The sequence below is a fragment of the Carassius auratus genome, unplaced genomic scaffold (genome assembly GCF_003368295.1).
Source record: "Carassius auratus strain Wakin unplaced genomic scaffold, ASM336829v1 scaf_tig00011381, whole genome shotgun sequence".
NCBI classification, from domain to species: domain Eukaryota; kingdom Metazoa; phylum Chordata; class Actinopteri; order Cypriniformes; family Cyprinidae; genus Carassius; species Carassius auratus.
Window position 1 is genome coordinate 55286 of NW_020524198.1, and position 26632 is coordinate 81917.

The 26632-nt window shown below is 36.0% G+C and overlaps 1 protein-coding gene across 6 annotated transcripts; it reads left to right on the forward strand.

Moving 5' to 3' along the window:
- The first annotated feature begins 1524 nt into the window (after positions 1 to 1524).
- ankrd6b (ankyrin repeat domain 6b) lies at positions 1525 to 26632 on the forward strand. 6 transcript variants are annotated; one of them, XM_026246002.1, is made up of 16 exons: positions 1525 to 1727; positions 7518 to 7784; positions 13058 to 13156; positions 14407 to 14505; positions 15668 to 15766; positions 18543 to 18671; positions 18786 to 18884; positions 19004 to 19102; positions 19279 to 19356; positions 20440 to 20538; positions 21795 to 21911; positions 22154 to 22309; positions 22967 to 23119; positions 23528 to 23641; positions 23795 to 24101; positions 24689 to 26632. In XM_026246002.1, the coding sequence occupies exons 2-16, from the start codon at positions 7659 to 7661 to the stop codon at positions 25162 to 25164; spliced, it is 2250 nt and encodes a 749-aa protein (XP_026101787.1). In that variant the 5' UTR covers positions 1525 to 1727; positions 7518 to 7658; the 3' UTR covers positions 25165 to 26632. The 6 variants fall into 6 exon arrangements, with proteins under 6 accessions (XP_026101787.1, XP_026101789.1, XP_026101791.1 ...); XM_026246004.1 differs by having other exon boundaries at positions 18573 to 18671; XM_026246003.1 differs by having other exon boundaries at positions 1526 to 1727; positions 23798 to 24101.

Sequence of the window (26632 nt, forward strand, 5' to 3'; positions counted from 1 at the left end):
TTTTAACTTTATATTTGATCAAATAAATGCTAGCAGTCTTAAAGTATTAGCTTAATTCTAAATTAATTTACTCATAATTTACTCCCTTTAATTATTTAAAAATAAATTAAGGCTTGAGGAAAACATTCCAGGAACTGTTTTCCTCAAAAATAAGGAAATTTTAATTCGGAAGTGAACTAACGTTAATCCGTTTTTTAGAGTTAGCACTTAAACGTTGCTAGCTCACTATAATTACCACGCAGCGATCTTAAAAAAAAAATATATATAGAAAGAGTTAAAATAACTAAAGTTTAAATTAAGTAATTATGTTAAACATTTGGTCATTATGTACAATTGCAGACCTTTGGGCGTTTTCTTAGCTAGTCCTCTGATAACATAGGCCTTAGTGTTCGCCAACAATACAGTCTGACACAGATCTAAGAATCAATAAAAACACCAAACCTTTAGGTTATCGAGTAAGTAACACGGCATAATATGATATTAATTTATTAGTAGAACAGTTTGTTCGCAAGGTGTGTCATACCTTGGAGAAGATAACAGCGAGCAGTCTGTATTTTCCTCGACCGAAAAAAAAGAAAAAAAAAGAAAAGAACGTGGAGTGCGTTCTTGTGATTGGCTAAAAGAAGGGAGATATCTGATTGGTTGCTGATCATTCCTTGTTTAAAAAAAAGGAAGTGAAGTTCACAGACCGCAAGCAGTTTGTAAATCAAGATATATGTGTGTGTGCATCAGAAATACATTTCTTAATCTTGTCCTGTGCATTTGTGAATCTTGAGTGCATTTGTAAATGTTGTTTGCATTTCTGAATTGTGTGTGTATTTCTGAATTTTGTGTGCATTTCTGAATTTTGTTTTGTTTTTGATTTGTGAATCGTCTGTGCTTTTGAAATTTTGTGTGTGCATTTGCGAATTTTGTGCACATTTGTGTATCCTGTGTGTGTATTTATGAATTATGTGTGTGCATGTATAAATCCTATGTGTGCATATGTGAATGTAGTGTGCATTTATCTTTATTGAGACTCTTTTGGCTCCATACGGATCCGCAACTGTAGTTCCCGCCCACTGAAACCGCACCGGGACTGGATCCGTGTTACAGCCCTGACACAGATGTGACTGTAACGCGGATTTGTCGGTTTGAAAACGGATCCGGATCGGAGTCGTCTGCTGTCTGGGTTGAATGTAAGAATTTGAAATGTAAGATGAAGTATTAATGAGGTAGGGGGGAAATTACCTTGGATTAAATGTAAAAAAGATGCAGATTTATATGTGACAGTTGATATAAAACTGATAAGAATATTGCTTCATAATATATATATATATATATATATATATATATATATATATATATATATATATATATATATATATATATATATATATATATATTAGAATTACAAAATAATTTGTTCTGTAATATTAATTAGGTTATGTGATTGGACGCTGCATCAAAAGTCACCACTTACGTCACTGTCATCTGATTAATATTCAGATAAGCCAAGCCTTCGCCATGGTAGTGCTCTATCTGGTTGTGATGAAGTCTCACTCTTCACCGCTGGATGGCACATGCACACTCCTCCTCCTCCTCCTCACTTCATTGCGCAGTTTGGATCATTATCCGCCACTCTTCATTTCCCACGCACCAATTTGTGGATTTTTGCGCGTTTCGAGGGAAATCGGTATAGGAGTTTGTACAAGGAAGAGTTCATGTCAATGTCCTCTGAGTGTGAGGTAGGTTTTAACGAGTATTTACAGAGTTTTTCCTTGTTTGGTGTTTTGTTCCTGTGCTCAGCTGTGTTCAGTGGTGTGTTAAACCGCTGTTTTCTAGTCCCTATAATGTTAACTTTAATATGATACTTTGTGTCGCTGTTCGGAGCACAGCTCTCCTCTGTGATGGGCTTCTGAATAATAATCAGGCTGCCGTGCTGTGGTTGCTGGGACAATCCTTCAGAGGAATGTGCTGGACAGAGCATTCACACTGTCTCTTTCTTACACACGCACGCACACACACACACACACACACACACACACACAACCACATACACACACACAAAAACACATACAAACACATACACACACACACACACACACACACAACCACATACACACACAAACAAACACATAAAAACACACACACACACACACACACACACACACACACACAAACACCCACCCACAAACACAGCACGTGTTTACATAACTATCTATGGGGACAAACCCATTTGTTTGTTTATTATTTGTATAGCACTTTTAAAAACAGCTCATGTTGGCCAAAGTGCTTTTCATGTTTTAATTTTTTATTTTGTATGTACAATTAGTTATAAATATTACAACATAACCCAAACACACACACACACACACACACACACACAGCAGACAGAAAACAGCATTTTCAGTTAAGAACTCTCATGCTTTATTTATTTTTATACATCAAATGATGACTTTCTCAAAAGGATGTTTTGTTTTTGACAGTTTTAGGTTTTCTTAGTACAAATTCCCCCCAATATATGAATGAGGGCTGAAGTACACGCACAGCTTAAAGTTGATTCCCGATTCATGTCGCTAAAACCTAAGTTAAAATTTAGCATAAAAAAGAAAAACCTTGACACTATTTATTAGCATAATAGTTGTATTTTCCCTCATGAAACAACCTGGTCATTCTTTTCCCAATTTACAATGAAAACCACAAAAATAAACAAAAAATAATGTACTAGCTGTGTCATAATAATATACTTTTTCACCAAGCCTATTGATTAAAATAATTAATTAAGATATAACTTTAGGAATGATAACTGCAGTAACTGTGGTATTTTGTCAAACTGTGCTTACATGTATGAGGGGTTTCAATAAATGTGTCTGAAGTCTAGCTCAGTGACGCTTATTTTACATGTGTAATCTGAAGCTTTATTAACTGTTCATTTCTGTCTTTAATAACTGTGCAACTGAGTTTATTTCTATGAACACAACTGAACTCAGTTAAGCACAGTTCAACATTACGCTGATGCAGTATTTAGAAATGTTGTGCACATACATCTGAAGTAGTTTATAGAATAAAATAGGTATACATTGCTTTAAAAAAAGTATATTTATCATTATGAGATTTTTTTTTTTTCTGTTGTTTGTCTCCAGGCCTTTGTCTGATGGAGAGGTTTCTGGCTCAGATAAAGGGTGTGGTGATATCATTCAGACTCTCTGTGTCTAGATTGTTTCTGGTGTTGGTCATCAGAATTACAGATCATATAACGGTCTATCACAAAATATATAATTAATACGCTTCTTCAAATTTGCTAATTATATTGTAAAATGTGTTGCATAAATGTGCTTGTCTTAAAAATAATGTCAGAATATATTCACATTTATTGGCAGTGGAATGTGAGTTTGACAGGTTTCGTGAGAGTTGCCTCTTGTTTTGGATCAAACTCTGCTTCATTTAATAAATCTGCTGTATGCCTCTGAGCTACACACAGTCCAGACATTTTCTGGCAAGAACGTTTAGCAGCGTTCCACCTCGAATCCTCTGAATAGAGCTGAAAAATGAAACTCTTGCTGTACATCGCCACGAGGATAAAGGATTATGACTAACCATGACAGAGATATGGTTTCAAACCGGGAAATAATCAAGTCCTCTTAGGAAAAGATGTCAGGCAGTCACCACTCTATATATATTCTTGACAAAAGCAGGCCAACAGGCCCTTAAATGAAATGCTTGATTCAAGAAGCTCAACTACTCACCCTACCGTTTTTTTTTTTTTTTTCTTATCATGGCTCAGGTGTTTGCATTAGTGACATTCTCATTAAAGATGCATGTAACTCAAATAAGCTGGACTCAATATATATATATATATATATATATATATATATATATATATATATATATATGCTACACAACATTTTAATTTAGTTTTCATTTTAAATCAGTAAGGAGTCATTTTTATGAAGAGAAATAAAAAAATTATTGAAGATAAAACAAGAAAAATGTGTGTAGTTGAATAATAAAACAATGACATAACCTTTCATCTACATGTAGATTGATCATTTATAATTGATGAGTTTGCCAGATGGCAACATAGTTCATATATTGATATTCGGCTTGTATAGTAGTCTAAAAGGTCAAAAAAATAAAAATAAATAACTTTTAATTTAGGATGTGTGTAATTCCTCCTCCACTAGCGGCACCAGACGAAATGCTTGGGTGTTTAATCACTTTTTATAGTTAAATGACAATTAAAACCATTAAAACCTAATCTATGTATATATATATATATATATATATATATATATATTATACATACATGCATACACACACACACACACACACACACACACACACACACACATATATATATATATATATATATATATATGAAATGAAAGTCATGAGGAAAAGTAATTTTCATTACTTTAAATTAAATGTTAACTAAGATAAAATAAAATATAAAATAATTTATTTCAGCTAGTTGCCAGTTACATTTCTCCTTTTAATTGAGTTTGAAACTAAACCAAAATGTATAAAAACTATTTATAAAAACACACACATATATGTAGCTTATACATATGAGTAATATAGACTGATACAAAATATGAATAATAATATCTCAATGATAGAAAAATTTCTCTGTTTTAAACCATAGTTTTCAAAATCTAAAAGACGTCATAATTTAATATTATGTCATTCTTTAGAGTTAAATGGTTTTCATGGCATTTAGTTGTTGCACACCAGAAAGTGATGTCATGAAAATTTAATTTGATAAGTGTTCTTTTATGCCCTGAGCCTTTCTCTGCATACTCGTGTTTCTCTCTCAGAGGACTGTAACAACATTAACCTCATTCAGATGCGTGTGTCTGGTTTATGAGCTCACATTATGATCAGGAATCTGATTGGCTGTATTGAGCGAGGCTTTAGGGGTTTTCTGGTATTAATGGATAAACCGAGGACCATACATGTGCAGAAGAGATATTTACTCTTACTTTCTTCATTAACCTGAGAGATTTCATTTAAATATTTCATGATATAAAAATTTACAGATGAAGTACATTGTAATTTGCGATCAGATTACCTTCCTTTAAAAAGCATGCTTTAGTAGGGCTGCACAATAAATCGAATTTCTAATCACAGTTACATTTATGGATGCCACAATTACGTAATCATTCAAAGTGGTAATTAATCGTTTAAAGTACAATTATGTTATTCTGCATGCTTAAGATGAGTTTTTTTTTCTTTTTACGTGTTATCTTAAGGGTTTTTCTATTGTTCCCATTTAAGTTTTAGTATGACATCATAATACCATTTAATGTGTGTGTGGGAATATATTTGAGGCTTAATACTAAAAGTTGTCCATTAGAGTGTTTTCAGCTTGTTTATTTTCAATGGAATAATCGACCGTTATGATTTTTGTCATAATTGTGCAGCCCTATGCTTTAGGATAGGTAAATAAGTTTCACTCTAAATTTGATCTGTGTTAAACAGACTCGTTAATCTGATTTTTTGTCTTTCTGACTTTTCTCTTGAATCTACATCCAGCATACATTACTTTCTGAATAACTTATTAGTTTAAATCTGGTTTATGTGCTGTTGATTCTCTTGTCACTTTTCTTAACTAGTTTTGTAACAGTCTTTTTATTTATTTTTAAGCTTTTATTGCTACAGTGCCTGTTTAATAGTGTGTACTCTTTCTCCCTGTTACCTGCATCCAGACATCCAGTGTGTGTTCAAATGTAAGTCCTTAAAAGTTAGGAAGGAACGAATCATTTTGTGGTTTTATGGTGGTTACAGAGCTATTTACGATGTCACAATTTTGGCAGTCACTCATAAAAGAGCTCATTTCAAAATGTACAATGTTTTAATTATTTTAAAGCCTTACACTGTTTTTTCATTGCATTCTTCTGAAAGGGTGGCAATGTTTTCCCTGTTGTTTCGAGGAAACTGTGATGCAGCAGAGAGACTTCTTCAGGTTGTGAACAGGCCAGGGTTTAAAGGTCACTGATGTGTGGGACTGTATATAACATAAAAGAGGGAATCCGGAGAATCCTTTAAAGGGCTGGAGGGGATGTGCCTACACATGCTCATGTCAGCTCGCCTCTGAATTATTACAAAGTGCATCTGCGGCCATTTCAGTGGTCATCATCATAAATACTACATGCCTAAAACTGACTTTGAAGTTCTTGACTAAGGACTGGGGGCTTAGACTGGTTATTGCTGTAGCTTTGCACATTTCAAAGCATTTATTTGATCAGGATTGTTTATAGAAAAGCAACAACAAACCATTTCAATTCAAACACAAAAACTATATAATACTCTGACTACTCTAGGGCATTACGCAGTGAGATTTGACTGACGGTTGATTGTAAATCTTGTAGACATGGTGTTTGCAGTGAACATAACTGTTGTTTAAAAAGAAATACCTCTGACTGTGTTCAGCATGCTTCAGTTTTATGATCCAAAGGCTCACGTTTCACAGATGTGACGTCACTATCACAGTGCCTCTCATGGTTTCGAACAATTCTTCTTCTGTCCAGCTGAAGCTGTATAACGTTTGTCATAAGCTCACCTTTGGTTTTGTAAAAACATTTTTTGCTGTGTGAATGAAGAGAAAGTTGCAAGAAATGTCATCGGCACAGAAACACACTGCATGTGACCCTGAGCCAAAAAACAGCATGTGATCAGATGACATAACTCAAGTCTTTGTTAATAGCAGGTATAAACAGGTGGTGAGCATAAGACGTGTGGAGCAGCTGGCACTTCACAGGTCCTTCTTGAGAACCGTAACATTAGACACACACTAACATTTATTTTGAACAAGATTAAAGATTTAACAACAGCTTGAGTGGCACATTTTGGTGCCAATTAAAATGAATCTTAATTTCAGTGAATTGCAATGCAAGTCCAGTTCTTTATATAAAGTTGTAAGTATGTCCAACTTTATCCACATACATTCGGTTTACTCATGTAATGCCATATATACTATATAGCAAATCTCAAATATTATTGCCCAGCACTAATCAGCCAAATAAGACCAAAAGGCATGAAGATATCAACATATTTACAGATATATGTGAAACAGTGTATTTTTAAAAGGGCTATATAAATTTGACTTGACTATGTAATGCAGTTTTACAAAGAGACTGATATCGTAGAATGGTGCAGTTGAAAACAATATTAAACATGGCAGCAAACATACTTGTGTGAGCAACATTTTACTTGTTTCACATGCAAAGAGGTTTTTCCTGTAATTTTGTTGTTTTTTTTTTTACTTTTATTGGGTCATCAAAATGCTCATTAAAAATATACCTTTAAATAGTTTTGGCACAAAATCCAATCAGTAAAATTATAGGTGAACCATAGGGACAATTTAAAAGGAATAATGTACGCTTTAATGACAAATCAGCTGATGTAGGGCTGACAACTGCACAAACCTCATTTCTCTTTAGTGTAACATTTTCTAATCTATAATCACATCCGCTTTACTCTGGAAAACTATGTCTGCTGTTATGACAGTTGTGCCATTTCCTGTTTCCCTACAGGCTTCTCGAAAGGACATGAGGGTTAGATCCCTCCAAGAGCTGGACATCTATGGTTCCTCTCTCCTCTCATCCCAAGGCAGAGGGACTCATTACTGTTTCTGATCCCAATTATCCCCCCTTCCCCAAGTCTTTCCCTGATTCATGAGCCAGCAGGATGCATCATCTGTGCGAGCCCTCTCTGAGCGTCTCCTCATAGCCTCGCACAAGGGCCAAGCTGAACATGTGGTTCAGCTCATTAACAAAGGGGCCAAGGTAGCCATTACCAAGGTGAGTAACATTTAGTGTCCTTAGTTATATACTAGGTTCGGAAGTCTGAGAAGTTATCATTTTACAATTTGTGTACCTAGGGGAGCAAATTGCATATCCATACAGGTTTTGGAGCTTATTAGCATAAGAAAACTGCATTTCAAGACCGTGGTCTTGTCGTAAATGGCACACGTACCTGTGAAGACCTTGCATTTTTCACATAGGAAAAGCAATTTGCAAAGGCTGCCGTGTTATTAGATAACTGGGTCACACTTTAGATTGGGGATGAATTCTCTCTATTAACTTATTATTAATCATGACTTTTCAGTAAATTCATAAATGGCTGCTTTTTAATTGTTAGTAAGGTAGTTGTTATGTGTATGGGGTAGAAAAAGATATTTAAAATATGGTCATGCAGAATAGGGGCATTAATATCTGCTTTATAAGTACACTGTAACAAATAAACAGTAGCCAGCAAGCTTGTAAATGAACAGTATAGTAAATCATCAACTACAATTGTACTGTTAAAAACACGGCACAATTGTAAAAACAGCAAAACAAGAGCATCTGTGAATTTACAGTTCTTTACTGTAATACCATTTACAGTATGTGAATTTAATTATACAATGCACTGAATTAAAACCTGTTAATTAATTTCATTTGAGTCAAACCTATTGTCATAAGCTATTTAATAATAACACTCTAAACTTATTTCCTTTTGAGTCCACTAAGATAAAGAAAGAAATTATTGAAATAAAAGGAGTTTAACATTGAGATTGTCACTGCATCAGTAACTACACAGTTACAGGCTTAAACAAAGCAACATGCAACATAACATGAGTGTTTCTCTGCTCATCCTTGACTTAAACACAGGCTTTAAATCCCAACAGAACATGAAACACTAACAGATCTCCACTATATTAATTTTGAGCAAGAACACATAAAATAACACTCTAGTTCTGCATTTGCTCTCCTGATCAGGCAACCAGCCACATCCTCCGATGAAATCAACTGAAATAAAAGGGCTCTTGACCCTTGACTTTTCCACATGGGCACTTCTGGCTGTTGCAATGTTGGAAAGTCAAGGGTGAAGACCCCAACTAAAGCAAACACTAACCAACAAAACAGTGGTTTTAAATACAGTAATAAAACATCTACACCTTTTTTTTTTTATCTCAAAAGAAATGTTCACAGTGTTATTATTAAATAAAATGACCAATTTAATGCAATAGTTTTCCTCAAATGAAATGAGTTAACTCAGTGCATGGCGTTATTATAGTCATGCATGCGGTAAATAGTATGCGTTATATACCAGTATATTACAGTAAAGAGCTGTAAATTCATTGCGTACAGCTGCTCTTTTTTTTTACAGTATACTATTAAACAGCCAATATGCTAGTAATATGCATGCTAATAAGCAAGTAGTGAACTGGACCTGCCTCTGGGTCATTTTCTCACAAATAACTGTGAATCAACAGCAGAATGATGCTAACATCACAGTAATTTACTGATTTACTGTAAATTCACTTTATAAAGTTATAAATCCACTGTGAGAAATGTAAATGCTGACTACTGTAATTGTTTTGAAGTAATCATAATGGTGATTAGTGTTTAGTATTTGTTTGGGCTCTTTGACCTTGCATATTAATATTCAGATTTCTGAGCTAGTCATGTCAGAAGTGTGACAAAAAAAAATCAAAAGGATGATAATCTAGAGCATAAATTAAGTTAATAACCTGACTTTAAGATGTGTCATCAATACTAGACATACAAAACACAACAGTAACACTCAACGAATAAAAACAACACTTACAACATAAACCAACAACAAAAACTGCTAAAAGTGATCAAATAACAAGTTACAATTAATTAATTTTTTTACAAGACGTTTCTGAGAGTGCAGTTAGAGACAAGAGAAGTCCCACTGTAGAATTACTATGAAATGTATTTATTTTTTAATTAGTAATCATAAAAGGCTCTTTTTTTTAATTAAGTCACCTGTTTGAATTCTCGAAACAGAGCCTGGGACTTTTTCTACAATCAGAGAGCATTTGAACAGTGTGGATTTCACAAAGGAAGGAAAACTGAAATCCTGGTCCATAACATACTGTAGTGATAATGCAATGCATAGTGTTTACTGGAAAACATCTCATTGCTGTTAATGTAGCATTAAGTATTATTATTATTTCTTTTCCTAGAGGTTAAACTGTGGATATTACAGGCATAATCTCTGGTGTGTCAGCTGATCTTTAAATGGACATGAGCTCACAGACTCTTATAGTCTTACTGTCACCTCTAATGTTATTGTATGAAGTATAATTCTTATTTTGAGGAGCGAATACATGCGTGATATGGTTAATGTTTTGTGTATAGTCTTGTGGATGGTCTTATATGCTGTGATTAGTCTAGCGTGGAAGTATACATATCATGAAAACAGCCAATGAATGTTATGAGATTTGTTAAAGATCAAGTTGGTTTGTCACTGAATACAGAGAAGAATATCAACTGACTGCCAGGTGTGTCCATACCAGGGGTGGAGTATCACATTCAAAGCTTCAGGTGTTTCCCCCACCCCAGGGTTTTATTCTGTATGTGAACAGATAGCCCACCAGCCCTGCCTGTAGAGACATCCTCAAATCATTCGAGCATAGACAACTAATGGCCTTCTCACCAGGACAATGGTGAGAGCAGAGCTGCAGGGTCCAGAGCACCTGCTGACCAGAACACTGTGAACATGAGATATACAGGAGGAGGAAAAGTGAGACTTCTCAAAGCCCAAAGGCAAACGAGATGAGACATCCACCTTTGAGTCAGATTCTGATATATCTATATATAAATATATATTCTATATAATATATACTATATATATATATATATATAGTGTTCCTGTAGCTCAACAGGTAGAGCACTGTGCTAGCAAGCAAGCAAGTGCAAGGTTGGGGTTTCGATTCCCCGGGAACACATGATATGTAAAAATTGATAGCCTGAATGCACTGTAAGTCGCTTTGGATAAAAGCATCTGCTAAATGCATTAATTTAATATTAATTTTAATTTAATATCTTGTAAATATCATAAATGTATACTGCAAATTCAGAATTCTGTGTGAGTATAGAAATCAACCACTTTCACAATTAAGGCTTACACATAACTTAACTTTATCAATATAAATTGTCAGTATATTTTCACGTAGGTGGACAACATTCTGCGTCTGCTCCCCTCCTGCTGTCTGGAAGGTGGTACAGATCTGATCAAGCACATACCTCTGGTCTCTTTCCCCACATCGTCACATAATCACTCCCACAAGTGCTGCTCAGTATATCCAGTTTCAGGATATAAAGAAAGTTTCGAGTGGTTGCACTGTGCCAGTCCGTCCTTAAGCAGTTTTACACTTACCAGATGTGACACAGAAGCTCTGAACATTAGTTTATTGGTGCTCTCATGCATCCTGGATGAACTGGACAAACTTCTCTGTCTTATCTAGGTGCTTCGCTCATCATGTGAGGTGATTTTAACATTCAGACTTTAACACATCAGTACTGGTCTCATGTCTGACGTCACTTCTTGATCTTGTGTTGTTTTTAAAAACTACTGCACCTCTTCACTTTTTTTGTAATGTTTTGCATGTCTGCTCACATTGCTGCGTCTGACATGAAGCCTGTAATCAACACCTCTTCACTGTAGTAATAAAGACGTCTAACTTCCATTTAACCAGCCCATGACAGTTTACTAGGTCATTTGGTTATTGCTATCATACAGTAATATCTTTGAACTTTGTAAAAACACTTACATTTACATTTAGGATAATAGATAAACCACGCTTTCTGAAATATGCTTTGATCAAACCCAGGCACTTAAACTGTATTCCTGCATTTCTTGCACAATGGCATTAAAATGAACAGGATGCTGTTATTAACAAGATGGAAATAAAATGCCAGCCATTGCTGTGGGTTTGAGAGCTAGATTGAGTATGCCAGCTTGGAATTCAGTTTTATTTGTATTTTTTTAAACCTTTTTTAAAATATTGCTTTTATCAAACTGATTTCTGTAATTAGATCAAACAGGATATATATATATGTTTTAGAATGATAATCCAAATAATACCACAGAACATCACATGAATCATCCAATTTAATGCCAATTCTTCATGTGTATGCTGTTAATTTTCCCATAAAAAGATATCACTTCCTGGAGAATTGTGTCATTAAGGGGGTGTTAATAATAAAATAAAATGACTTAAAGAAACATTTTCCAATTAAGTCATGTTTTGTTTAAAATATTTTGATTACATAAAGGAGCAAATTATGAAATGAATAAAACTTCATAATCTCCATTACAAGAAAGAATAGCCACTTCATCCAAACCAAAAGTAGTGAAATCTGTCAATTGTGTGTTTGTCCATTAATAAGAGGACTTGAACTAATACATTAATTACATGATAGGTACAAATTGACAGCCTGAATGCACTGTAAGTCGCTTTGGATAAAAGTGTCTGCTAAATGCATACATTTAATTTTAATTTAATTTTTAATTTTAAATTTAACTACATAACAGGAGTGACCAGGAATCTGATAATGTGGCATTTGTTTGAAATATAGGACAAGGCGAGTTGAAAAATATCAAAGAAGGCCTACAAGCCTCAATTAATGGCAACTAAACAATCTTTATCTCATGGAGTTAAAGGGAATATAAAAGGATTAAAAAACTCCTAAGATCTCAGCTTTTATCTTGTGCATTTTAGTTTTATTTTGCTCTGAAAATATAATAACATTACAGTATTGAGAAAAGTCTGCCTGCTATCTAAGCATTTCTCTTTGTAGTATATATTTGACATTTACATCATCTTATATCTAATATCTGGCCTGGTGTATATTTCATTAACACTATGAATACAGCAGCCACAGTAAACTGTGAGGACTAGGCAGCCTGCATGAGTGTTGTTACATAAGTCCCAGCTCGGCGATTATTTCTCATTCTGACATGGTTTCTTGGCTGAAGTAGCATAAGGCCGGTCCTCTGGGAGATTAGTCTGTGGCTAAAATTGTGGAAAAGGGGACTGATTTTTATCCTGCTGGCTATTTCATGTTTTGCATTATTATTTACTCTCACTCATTATGTAAATGAATTATTTGGATTCATGACAGACATCTGAAGAGTTTCTCTAAGCTTTGCATGATGGTCACTCTTGCTGTTTGGTCGTGTGTTTTGTTTTTTCACTGGCTCACTGTTGATTCAGCCTGTGTTTGTCCCAGTGCCTGATTTTGTGTGTGTGTGTGTGTGTGTGTGTGTTTTGCAGAACGGCAGAACCCCTCTACATTTGGCTGCCTATAAGGGCCACATTGCTGTTGTGAGGATTCTCCTTGCAGCTGGGTGTGACCTGGATATTCAGGATGATGTGAGTATAACATCTGCGCTCGTGAAAACAATTGTATCATTGGTGTTCACACTAAGTCTGATTTATTTCTCAGATGTTTTTTGTTTAGTTATTATCTTTTAAATGTGGACTCTTCACACAGTCAGCAAAGAACAATAACAAAGACAGAATACAGAAGTAAATATGCAGGTCACTTAAGTCAGTGTTTACACATTCATTTGTAAGATGATGTGCTGTGGATGCCAGCAAATTTGTGTGTAGGCAATCAGGAGGGTGAGAATGAGGATTTTTTTATATATATGACCCTTGTGTTTTCCTTGTATAAGGGTTGTCACTGTCCCTTCACTGACCTAATTCTGATTTGACTGTTCAGACTGAGGTTTCATTGGAAAACATCAGAGCTGTCTCTGATTTAGGACCAAGTGGCTCAAACCAGAATCAAAAAGATCAGATCCCATGTGGTTTGTGCTGTTCATACAGAGACCTGCGTCACATATGAGGGGGGGAAATGGATTTGACCAACTAAAGAGTGTGTGTGTGTGTGTGTGTGTATGTGTGTATGTGTATATGTATATATATATATATATATATATATATATATATATATAATGCCATAAAACCCATACGCCTTTATTCAGTTGAACACAAAAGGAGTAGTTTTGAAGAAACTCAAGACATAAAAGCGTCATAACTCATTCATTATATGTCAAGTCAGAAGATAAATGAGGAACAGACCACAGCACAGTCTGAAACTGATATTGTTGCTATTTTTTTATTTTTTTGTTCACCTTGTGTCTCTACCTTTAGGACAGATGATATTGCACAATACAAACAGAAATTTGTTTCCATGAACCTGATCTGTGTTTGGGCAAGCATGCAATTTTTGATGTTTCTTCAGTTTTTCCTATAGCAGAGCAAGAATCCTGATTTTACAGAAGACAGTCTAGTCCTTTAAAAACAGAAAACTGAAAACAGAGCAGTGCTGATCTTAAACTGTGTTTCCTGCACTGTTGTTCTGACAATCATGTTCACACAGCATCATTTTTCAATGTACATTACCAAAATCTTAAATCTGTAGGAAAGACTGGTCCAAATAAACCTTTCTCTACTTTATTTTTTATAATGGGAAGTGTAAGATTCCTGTTCAACATGTCAAAGGAGCCGCCGGGAGTAACACACACCTTCCTCCTGAAGTGCTGTAATACTTCAGAAGTAACCCTCACCACAAACTGACTGATGTTTGAGTTATATATGTTGTTTCTTGCTCTCAGGGTGACCAGACGGCCTTACACAGAGCAGCTGTGGTGGGAAACACTGATGTCATTTCAGCTCTCATTCAGGAAGGATGTGCACTAGACAGACAAGACAAGGTAATATCTCACCTGCACACGTGCTAGAAAAAGAGGCGCTATTGCAGGAATTGCAATGATCTTGCAATGATGATATTTAAATATCTAAAGAATAATGATAATCTTAATGATAATAATGCTAATCTTATTTTATAAAAATAATCTGGTTATATTGGAAATAAATTCTGATAGGATGGTAAGGACTCTAACATGAAGTGTACTGTACATTATTACACAACTACATGCTGAAAAAATAAATAGACATTAAATACTGACTTGAGTCTGGAGTAATATGAGAGACATTAAACTATCAGAACTATGTAGGAAATCAACACTTGTGTATATATATGGGGCCATTTTTTTATTTTATTTAGATTTATACATCATCTGAAAGCTGAATAAATAAGCTTTCCATTGTTGTATGGTTTATTAGGAGGACAATATTTGGCCAAGACACAACTATTTGAAAATCTGGAATCTGAGGGAGTAAAAAAATAGAAAAAAATCACCTTTGAAGTTGTCCAACTGAAGTTCTTACTAATGCATATTACTAATCAAAAATTAAGTTGTGATATATTTACAGTAAGAAATTCACAAAAATATCTTCACGGGACATGATCTTTACTTATACTACGGGGCCGTTTAATGCTTGAATCTGATTGGCTGATGAACGTTCTGAGGTGTGCAATTATTTTCTGTGAAACGCACGGCTTTCTTGACCGCATACAGTTCCATATCACTTTGCATTGTTAACAGTAATAATGGTCACGCAGTTTGCACGAAAAGGTGTTGTCAGCGCTGACCTGTTGATTTGAATTTGAATTTGAATTTTGACCCATTACAATGTATTTTTGATTATTGCTACAAATATACCCCATTGACTTAAGACTCCAGGGTCATCTAAAGTTATTGTTGAAAGACTATTATCAAAAATTTTTAGGAAAGTATTAAGTATATCAATAACTATAAACCCTGTTACTAATTATTATAGTTTATTTGATTTCATTAAAAACATTTTTACCATTTTAAATTCAAATAAAAATTTAATTTATGTATAAAACTAAAATGATGAACCTCCTCATGAACAACCATTTTTGTATGTTTTCTTTATATATTGCATTTGAAATTCCGGATGCAAAGGAGAGCTGTGTTACAGCGGTTATATGTCGTGTGTGTTTCTCAGGATGGGAACACGGCGTTACATGAGGCTGCGTGGCACGGCTTCAGTCAGTCTGTCAAACTGCTGGTGAAGGCTGGCGCCAACGTTCACGCTAAAAACAAGGTACTGCCACGGCAAAACAACCCAAACATTCAGTGATGTGCATGTACATAATCTCACAATAAGTGGGTAAAAAATAAAAAGTGGTGCTTTTTTGATTTTGGTTTTCCATTTGACCTCACAAGTGTTTGGCTGATTTTATGTTTAAATCTTTTTACATGGGAATCCAATAACATACATCTTATGATTTCTCATTACAACCCAAAAGAGGACATAAGAAACAAACTAACATACAAAACACCAGAACAACAAGGTATTGAAAAAAACAAAGAAAAAAAAACAAACTATTCCTTTAACACTCTCTCCGCTCTAAGGACTTAAACCAAACCACATTAATGGGACAGTCAACACCACAGATCGACTCAAACTGTGCTATCTAGGTAATGAAGAAAGGGAAACAAGTCCTATTTTAGGCCAGTTTAGCTAACTAGCATGCTTCTCTTTCCATTTGGATCCAAGTGAAGTGTGTGAAAGTGTGGTCTAGCCACATTATAACTGCATGAAGAGCACAAGCATAATAACAAAGAGGGAAGTTTGGAAAGGCCATCCTGCCTTCAGCTTTAGATTTACAAAGGTGAGCTGTATTTAAAGCCCCGGTATACTTTAAACGAAGTTCATTCTTCATTTCGGAGCAAAAAGAAGTTTGAAAAGGCTGAGTGACGTTATACTGTTTTCGAACATTGATGGAGGCGGGGTGTAAAGTAATGTAAACATGACTCGCGACGCTTGTGCATATCCCCTAAACAACAACAATTAAATGATGAAGTGTAGACACTGACAATCTGCACAAATCCAAACTGATAATGAGCGTGGATTTGCGCAGCTTGTCCGTTAACAACGGCTCTGTGTGAAATCACACACCTGATGTTATTTACCGCTGATTAGATAACCAGCTTTACTGATGAGAGGCGCATTAATCATCGGCTGATATATATCGTGCACCCCTAATTTATTATATTAAACTGGATAAATTGTTACACCTTTTTATATTTTATGTGGTCTCATCATTTACTTTTGATAAAAACAAAGGTTTATTATTGTATGTATTATTGCATGTATGCTTATTGACAGAGGAGCAGCAGCAGCAGTATGGTGTAACATTTATTTGAAATGCATGTATTTGGTACTTGCTACCTTATACCTTTACTCTATTTTTTTATGGCTTTGGAAAAGTTGTCTCAGTATCTGTGCATCTCAGCTATTCTACACTACAGTGTATTCATGTTGCTAGTGACTAGGACAGAGATATTGTTCTCTCTTATGTTATTTCTGTTGAATGATAAACGAACCTGGAAAAAATATTGCGTGTCAAAGAAGGTGGCGTTTCACACCCACCGATTGTGTATCCGCCACGGACCAATGGAAGCTCAAAGGTGTTTAGGAGCCGAAACGAGCTCCCCCAGGAAATTTACTCTGATCAGCGGTTTCGAACTCAAAACGAACTTCCTTTCGGCCTGATTTTGTTCGAAATTACATTGTATCAGTTTGTTCTTAGATTTCGTTTGAAGTATATCGGGGCCTTTATTCGATGAGCTTTACAATCCCACAAAAAAAGGAATAATAATTAAAGGAATAAAAAAATCTTGGGCAAGAATGTTGGGATATATTTTTAGAAAAGATACAGAATTTGAGGAAGAAAAATAATTTTAATAATATTAACCCTTTTTACTAAAGAAATTGCAAGGGATCTCAAAAACTCAATACTATTTTGCTATTTGTAACCCTGCAGCATAAAAGCAGTCTGAAAAGTCGCTGGGGTATATTTGTAGCAATAGCCAACAATATATTGTATGGGTCAAAATTATAGATTTTTCTTTTATGTCAGAAATCATTAGGATATTAAGTAAATTTCCTACTGTGAATTTATCAAAACTTCATTTTTGATTAGTAATAAGCATTGTTAAGAACTTCAACTTTAAAGGTGATTTTCTCAATATTTTTTTACACCAATTTTTTCCAGATTTTCAAATAGTTGTATCTCAAACAAATATTGTTCTATCATAACAAACCATACATCAGAGGTTATCTATTCTGCTTTCAGATGATGTATAAATCTCAGTTTTGAAAAAAATGACCCTTATATGACTGGTTTGGTTGCCCAAGGTCACATTTGGTCACAAGAGGGTGAAAATGAGCTTTAAATAATGACTGAAAATCTTTTCTTACCGCAATTTCTAAGTATGTAACTTTCATGATATGCAATTAAGAATAAAAGCAAGTTTTGAATAACTGAGAAATCTCAAACTTTTATAAGCATTAATTCACTCTTAAACCTCTCTTGCTACTTCTGGATCTTTCCCATTTTTAGGTAAAACTGTAATGGTAACTTAAAGTAGTAGGTAAAAAAAAAAAAAAAAAAACAACAACAAAAAAACAATAGTATTAGCCTGAGTATGCATTTTAAATAAATAAGATGAGAGAATATTGCTGAACTCTTTGGGATATCCGTTGGGGCCGGAGTATATTTCTTAAACCGAGAGATCTGCATTAATGTAGTCACAATCCTGATGAGCTAGAGAAGGGAGGTCAAAGCTTTTATGCAGGTGTCAACAGCTAAGGCCCTAGAAGAGTTTAATTCTTCATAAAATAGCTTAAATCCATCATTATTGTCTTTTGAGACGTTAATGTATCACCGTTTTTCGACTTCACTTTGCATATAGTACGAAGAATTCTGTGTCCGTCCTCTTTTCAGGCTGCAAAGGCAACAAAATGTGATTGGTCTAAGGAGGGGTGAATTTTTTTTTTTTTTTTTTTTTTTTCTTCTGTACCCACCGTACAGCTGGAGATCAGCTCATGTAATCTCTCTCAGGCAGGAAACACGGCTCTTCATCTGGCGTGTCAGAACGGTCACGCTCAGAGCTCGAAGGTCCTGCTGCTGGCCGGCTCTCGTCCCGACAGCAAGAACAGCGTAAGCACTGTCAAACTCTGTCTGTTTGATTCATACATGGCTGTGTTTTTGTCATCGAAACAGCATGGAACAAATGTACTATTTAAGTAAAATGAAGCTAACTTGTTTGTTTAGGTAGGTGACACGTGTCTGCATGTGTCCGCTCGATATAACCATCTGACTGTGATCCGAGCACTCCTGAGTGCCATCTGCTCAGTGACGGAAAGAAATCATGTAAGGACTTGAACTACTGTTAAAACAGCATTTTGCTGCTCCTTGAGTATGCTGTAATTATGACCATCCTTGAGATGTTTCTGATTTATCCCTCATTGGGAATCTCCTCCGATGTTCAGGCAGGAGACACGGCTTTACACATCGCAGCTGCTCTGAATCACAGGAAGACTGTACGGATGTTACTGGAGGCTGGGGCCGACAGTCGCTTCAAGAACAATGTGAGCACCCTCAGAAATATTGCATGAGCTTAGCAAAGCCCAAAAATGTGTCTGAAGTGTAATTCATAATGCAACAGAACATTGAAGTTAGTAAAACTGTCTAGATGTTTATAGCTGCGATTGGCCAGTGGCAGACTCAACCCATGATTGTTCTGTGTGTGTGTTTTTGGGTGAAGGCGGGAGAGACGGCCCTCGATCAGGCTCGTGAGAATGATAATCCTGAAGTGGCCCTGCTGCTCACTAAAGCTCCACAGGTAAGAAAACACACACACTTATGAGCAATTGAAAAGAAAAGGTTGTTATATTTTTATTTTATATTTTCATTATATTCTTAACAATAAGAACATTCAGCTTATACCAAGTGACCAAATATCAGATACATATCAGATTTGGAAGCACATTTGAAAATGGCTCAAATCACATGTGGGAAAAAAAAAAGGGTGAAAATTTTTGTTTTGTCTGTCTACACACATGCGGCAAAAATCTGTGCCAGGTCAACAAATCAAGTTTAGTTTTATCAGCACTTTCATCATTTTCTCATTCTTGTCATTATAAATCTGTATGACTTTCTTCTCCAGAACACCCCCCAAAAAATGTTTCAGCTGTTAATGACCATATAGTAAGTCCAAAAAAAAACAATAAACCCCACTGATCTCATTTACATGGTCAATAAAAAAACTCCTTTCACTGGAAGAAAGTCAGTCATACAGGTTTGGAAATCACAGCGTTGGGTAAATGTTGAATGAATTACTATCTCTTTAACATGGGACAAATTACACTCTGAGTGAAGAATTAAGAGAAGCAACATGTGACTTAGGGCCCTATCATATACCCGGCGCAATGCGACACAAGGCATAAAAAAAAAAAGCATAAAAGCATAAAGCGTAAGTGTGTTTGCTAGTTTCAGTCCAATGCCGTACACATTTTCCCATCCAGCGCCACGTCGTTTAATTAGCAAATGCATTTGCGCTCATATAATATATTTGCTCACACACAAGCAGCTCAGTTTCATCTCGGAGACACGCTCTCTTTGCACTTGCCAAATTCCGCCGTGTAAATAGCAAATCCATCATGGCACGAGTGCAACTGGCTCTTAAAGAGAATGAAGATGAGACTCTGATTGGTTTATTGCACGTTACGCCCAAAAAACACCTATTACTCATTAAGAGAATAGGGACAACCCGTTTAGACCATGCGCCAGGCACACCAACCGTTTTTCCGTCATTAAAATAGTAGAAGTGGATTTGGACATGCCCTGAGTGCACATGCGCCTTGCGCTTTACACTTTGCGTTTAGATCGTTAAAATAGGGCCTTTAATGTCTGTATTCACATTTAGAGCTTCACTCGAGGACGCACTGTGAGGAAGAGGAGGGACAAGATGAAGACTGAGGGCCGAGCGCAGTCAGTCCCACGTGATGAGATGCTGCAGAGAAAGGTAAAGCAGAAAACCTCTCTCTCTTTCAGACACAGTCAACATCCAGTGAGCGTCTGTAGAAGAAGCCGATGAAGTTCAATCATGCTGTTACTAAATGTTATACAGGTGCTGGTCATATAATTAGAATCAAAAAAGTTGATTTATTTCACTTATTCCGTTCAAAAAGTGAAACTTGTATATTATATTTATTCATTACACACAGACTGATATATTTCAAATGTTTATTTCTTTTAATTTTGATGATTATAACTGACAACTAAGGAAAATCCCATATTCAGTATCTCAGAAAATTTGAATATAATTTAAGACCAATACAATGAAAAGATTTTTAGAAATCTTGGCGAACTAAAAAGTATAAAAAACATTAATACTCCCACAGTAATATGACACATCAGATGTGAAATAAAATTTTAAAACAATAATTACAATCCTGATGGTACTATACCTGTATTTCAAGATGGCATTACTTTAAATATTGAGTAACTAAATACTATATGCCATAGTGTAGACTTGACAAATAAAACTAGAGATACAAAATTGTTTTGGTCCTTTTAGATCTCAGTTCACCCTTTGATATGGTTGATCACTGATTTATTTTCTAGATTGGAAAGTTATTTAGGCATTCAGGGTTATCGTTTTAACATGGTTTCGGTCATATTTCACCAATAGGAAGTTTTCTGCATGTATTGGAAATCATGGCTACTACTTCAGTTGGTGTTCCACAGGGATCGATCCTTGCCCCTACACTCTTCTCTTTATACATGCTATCACTGGGATCCCTTTTTTTATCATGCCTTATCCGTACAAAATCTGTGAATCCAGAATTGTACAGAAAGCACAGCTAGACTCAATAGAAATTGAAAGTCATTTATTCACAGAGTTGCACACATTCCTGCCTCTTGTGAGTTTAACAAAGCTGGCAATATATTAATTAGATATTATTATGAACAAGTCAGCCATGTATGCATTTAATTTTTAATATAATTCTTTTAACCTTGTAATGTTTAATCAAACTGAGTGGATCTTCCAGTGAAAACATGAGAGATCATGCTCTCATCTCAACATCCAGTCATTTCTTTTACAATAAGCAATAACATTTGGATGTACAATAAGAAAGAAAATCTCTGTTGGTACTTCCGTTTCATTGTGACTTTAAATATTTCTTTAATTTAATTCGGCCTTTGGCTTACAGTAATTGTGTTAAAAAAAAATGTAATCATTGTCAGTGATGTAAGTTTACTCCTGTGTTTGTGTAGGACAGTGTGTCTCCAGCAAATGACACTCATGGCAGTGAAAATTCTCTCCGGAACGACAATGTGTGCGTCACAGAGGCACGTGCAAACAAAAACAGTGAGAAGAGAGTCAAAGAGAGGGTACGTCATGATTGCATTTTCTACTGTACTTTAGGAAATAATGTATAATCAGCCGGGTATATTATGTGAATTAGATGTTACGTCTTTTGTCACCCTGTCTGGGTTTATACTGCAGTAACGATTGGAAATTGCATGTAAATAGACTCCTTACAAGTACTACTTCCAGCGACTGCGACTTTGGTTTCTTGTTTCTAAAGAGATCTCTTTGTTTTTGATGTGGGTTCGCTGTGTGTTTTTTGCAGCTTTCGCCATCAGATGCCCTCATGCGAAGACAAAATAAACACAGTGATCATAAGAAGAAGAGCAAAACGGAGAGATCACCAGCTGTTCCTCCTCATAACTACAAGGCGTACCAGCTCTATACTCTCTACAGAGACAAAGATGGCAAGATCATGCAGGCGAGGAACCAGATTCACCATCAGATTAAACGGAGTCATTTCTCAATTAGTGCTCCACTGAAAATCAGTAGTAGTTTGTCAATGACCTGTGTGGGGTGCACATGGGCTACATCAAACATATTTTAAGGGACTCTTAGACCTCTTTCTCCTTCTGAGGACTATATAACTATAACCATTTATTGTTACATTACAATCATAGATCCCGGGAATAGATTGCAGTAATTAATTGAAGTCTACTTAAAAAGCATTACATTGATTTGTTGTGTATTTCTACAATTATTTAAAGAATCAGTCGCTGTCCTCAATAGAGCTGTCATTTTTTAAAATACTTTGTCTGTTTATTTAAGTTGCTTTGGATAAAAGCGCCTGCTAAATGAATAAATGTAAATGTGATGCACATTTCTGCAGCAGAGCGTGTCAGCTGAAAAAAAATCTATTAAATTTTTTATATATATATATATATATATATATATATATATATATATATATTTATATAAATTAAAAGTAGTTTGACTGCTTCCTAAAACCTGTTTGTCTCAGAAACCCAGGGCTCATCCAACACTTTCTTCAAAACTTGAAAAATGGCAAATATCTCATGAAGTAATTTGCTATTTGAATTAATTACTGACTTTTGTATACGTGTAATTCCCTGTTTAGGCCCCACTGAATGGCTGCAGGTGTGAACCTCTCATTAACAAACTGGAGAATCAGCTCATGGCCACAAAAGAGGAAATGAAGTCAGAGATTCAGACTGTACAGGAGCTCATGAACACCAAGATGGGCCAAATGGAGCACAAGAACAAACATCAGGTGCAAACAGCACAAGACCTACCAACATAAACCTCTGTGCTTTATCTTAATATAATAGTCCATGTGTTGTCATTAATGAGCCAAAACTGGTCCAATTTGCAGAGTCTAGACTCTTCTAGAGTGCTTTGTGACAAAACCTACAGAAGTAGTATCAAGTTTTTATTTGTCAAAACATTAACTTGTTGGTTGTGGCCTATATTGACGACTTGACCTATATCCATAAAGGGAAACTTAAACCAAAACCAATAATCAGTTCAGCTTCAGCAGCCTGTAACTTCAGTTGCTAGTGGCCAATCCTTATGCAGTTTGCACCTATGTATATTTATCAGTTTGGACTTTTCATTTAAATGTTTTATGTACATGGTCTGTTTTTTTGCCTTTACTATAATGTCATTTTTGCGATTTCAGATCAGAGCTCTAGATAAGATCACTTTAGAGCGAGTGTCTGCTGAGAGGATTGAATGTTTACATCGCATTGACCAGCGAGCCATACAAGAACGCTTGGAAGGAGAAAAAAGACAGGTAATATTCACCCAAAAAATGTACATGATGCAGATAATCATATTTGCATATGCCCCATTTTACATGCATGAGAAACAGAGTGCGAATTGTGTAAAGTAATAAACTCCATTTTTAGTGGCCATGAGTTAATATTTGGATTACTGTCTTTGAAAGCAGGCGTCAGTGGTCAACGATCTCAAGAACTGGTGCATTTCTAAGATCCAACGTTTGGAGTCGCGTCTCACTGGCGATCGCAGCAACTCTAAGTTACGGCGCTCCTCGTCCCTCACCGACACGTTTTTGGATTGTGATCCTCATTCCCACACAGCTGTACCAGATACATCTGGAGCCGAAGCCTGCTCCTCTCCATCAACAAACCAACCAGAGGCCGGCGATGGACGAGAGGCTGCAGCGGCGAGCACGAGTCCCGAGGATGGATCAGTCGGTTACTATGTGATTGATGTGGACCGCGTCTCACCGGGTATGAGGCTCGTGACAATAGAACAGTCACACACACACATTCGACTGTGTTTCTTACACACACACACACACACACACAGGCGAGCAAACCGATTTTCTGGCTCACCTCACATACAGACCGCACTGCATGCAGCATTAATGGTTTTCCTGTGTTTGTTCTCATTTAGATAAAGGCTTATGTAAGTGTTACATAACATATGTGTGTCATGTACACTTACTAGAAAAAAATTAAACAAAACAGAACATCTTTATACACACATGGAGAGATTCCATAACTTGCTCCTGATCCTCTGCAGTGAATGTTTGGACTCTCATTCTGACGGCACCCATCCACTGCAGAGCATCCATTGCTGAGCAAGTGATCTAATGCTAAAGTTCTCCAAATTAATCCTAACATTTATTTTATTTAATTAAAGAGATTCTGTGTGACTTGTGTGCAACGTTAAGTCATTGCGAAGAACTATAATGTTGCAATTAAGTAGCGGAGCAATTTTATAATAATATGCTATGCTATACCATGGCATCAAAATTAATATTACTTCAGTATTAATATTACTGGTGTCTTCTGAAGCTGTTCTGTCTTTTCAGATAAGCAGTCGCCACAGAATCAATCTGCACCCCAGTCTCCTTGTATAGTCCGTCCTAAGCAGCGATCCCGGGCCTGTAGTGACCCTCACCGAGCACAAGATGAGCCTCAGGATCTGAGTCTGGAGCTGAGACCCGTCTCCGATCAGTGCTGCGAGCACAGGAACCTCAAAAGACGCACCCAACAAAGAGCAAAGACCAAACACAACGCTCAAACCATGACGAGTTCAGGAGCCCCGCACGCCTCCGAGGCTTCCTTCGCCCAGGAGCGGGAAAACATGCATGCGCTGGAGGTTACACAGTACTTTTTTGAGGCAGTGACTGTGCAGATGGAGCGCTGGTATGAACGAAAGATTGAAGAAGCACGCTGGCAGGCCAACCAGAGAGCCCAGGCCGACCGAGCCGCTCTGCTGGACAGAATAAGCTACCTTGAGGATGAACTCCGACTGCTGAGAACTAACAAGCAGGAGGAGAGCTAGTACAGAAGATAACACTGGTGTAGCAGACACTGTAACTTCCAGATGGATTCGTGGAGTTCCATGGAGCAGCTAGCACATGAAGATGAGTAGCATCTAAACCGATGTGGAGCAGAAACATACTCTTTGCAAGTTCTTTAACCCAAATGCTTCAAGCCACACAAGTTTGATTTCATTTGTCATAACACAATTCATAATGGAGGGCAAATGCATTCTTAGCACTATAATGGGCATTAGCATAAACTGTCTGCCGAGGTTTGTTTCTGCCAGAGAAACATAAGAATGCACTTTATGTACAGCGGCACTGCATGCTGTCAGAGCCCCGTTCAAGAATCTGTGTCCTTGTTTAATGCTTGCGTGGGTTATGTGTCTGGCTTTAACAGACGTCACATCACGACAGACCGCCACTGCCAAAGATCTGTTCAGACTCCTGGTTCAATAATAGGCACTACAAAGATAAGTGTTTTATTGAGAAGGCAAATTCAAAGGACTGTATTCTTAATATAAAGCATTCAGAAAAAGGCATGAACAGAACTACTTAGTGAAAGTGTCTAAATTATGCCACTGCTTTGGAGGTTTGCCAGATCGTATAAAACCAGTGAACACTGACGAATAAAAGTAATCAAATCAGTCACCGCAAACAAGGTGATATTAGCAAGTATTAGTCCTAGTTTATTTTGTAATTTCTTTTTATATGGACTTCATTTCCCAGAATGAAACGTCATAACCTGTGATGTTTAATTGAGGACTTTGATGTGTTCTGTACTCACAATGAATTAAGTGTTTGTAAAATCTTCACGTGTGAATGTTTAATTTGGTAGATAAGTAATCTAATTAAACATTTTCTAATCATTCTTTTAACAAAATTCAGATTACATGGGCAGGGAAAAACTCTGTTCCTTTCTATGGTAAACGTTCTGAGGCTGGTGTAGAGGTTAAAATCAATTAAATCTATTCAACTGTAATGTTGAGGCAGCAAAGAATGAAATAAACTTGACTTTATTCTAGTATTACCCACTTTCCACCATCCAATCAAACAAGAACATCGTTTCGTATTGACTTTAAACATTCACAAACGTTGGATCATTTTTGATCACCACTGTGCTCTTGAATGATGTTTAACCTCGCACTGCTTCATCAAGATGTATAACGTGTAGATTGCTGAACGTACTGTTGAAATGATCAGAGACTCTAAATAATGGTCACTATGATTTCAAACTGCTTTTTAAAGTTACACTGATGTGTTAGCCAGTGGCTGTTGATGTTGAACTATGGACTCAAAACTGTTTTTGATGCATGTCTTGACAAATGTAACAACCATGTTTGTTTTTTATGTAGATGTATGACTACTAGAATAATTGTTTACAGCTGTTTCAAAGGGAACATTATTGTTTACCGTCATGCAGCTGTGTGATCTGTCACAAATGAATGTCTAATAAACTACATCTGTGTAAATTTGTGAAAAAAAGAA

Excerpts from the sequence above, each read along its gene's own strand:
- ankrd6b (XM_026246002.1), top strand. The coding sequence starts at position 7,659 with ATGAGCCAGCAGGATGCATCATCTGTGCGAGCCCTCTCTGAGCGTCTC. Across the intron at positions 18,672-18,785 it reads GTCCCGACAGCAAGAACAGC|GTAGGTGACACGTGTCTGCA; the intron begins GTAAGCACTGTC and ends TTGTTTGTTTAG. Across the intron at positions 24,102-24,688 it reads TGTGGACCGCGTCTCACCGG|ATAAGCAGTCGCCACAGAAT; the intron begins GTATGAGGCTCG and ends CTGTCTTTTCAG.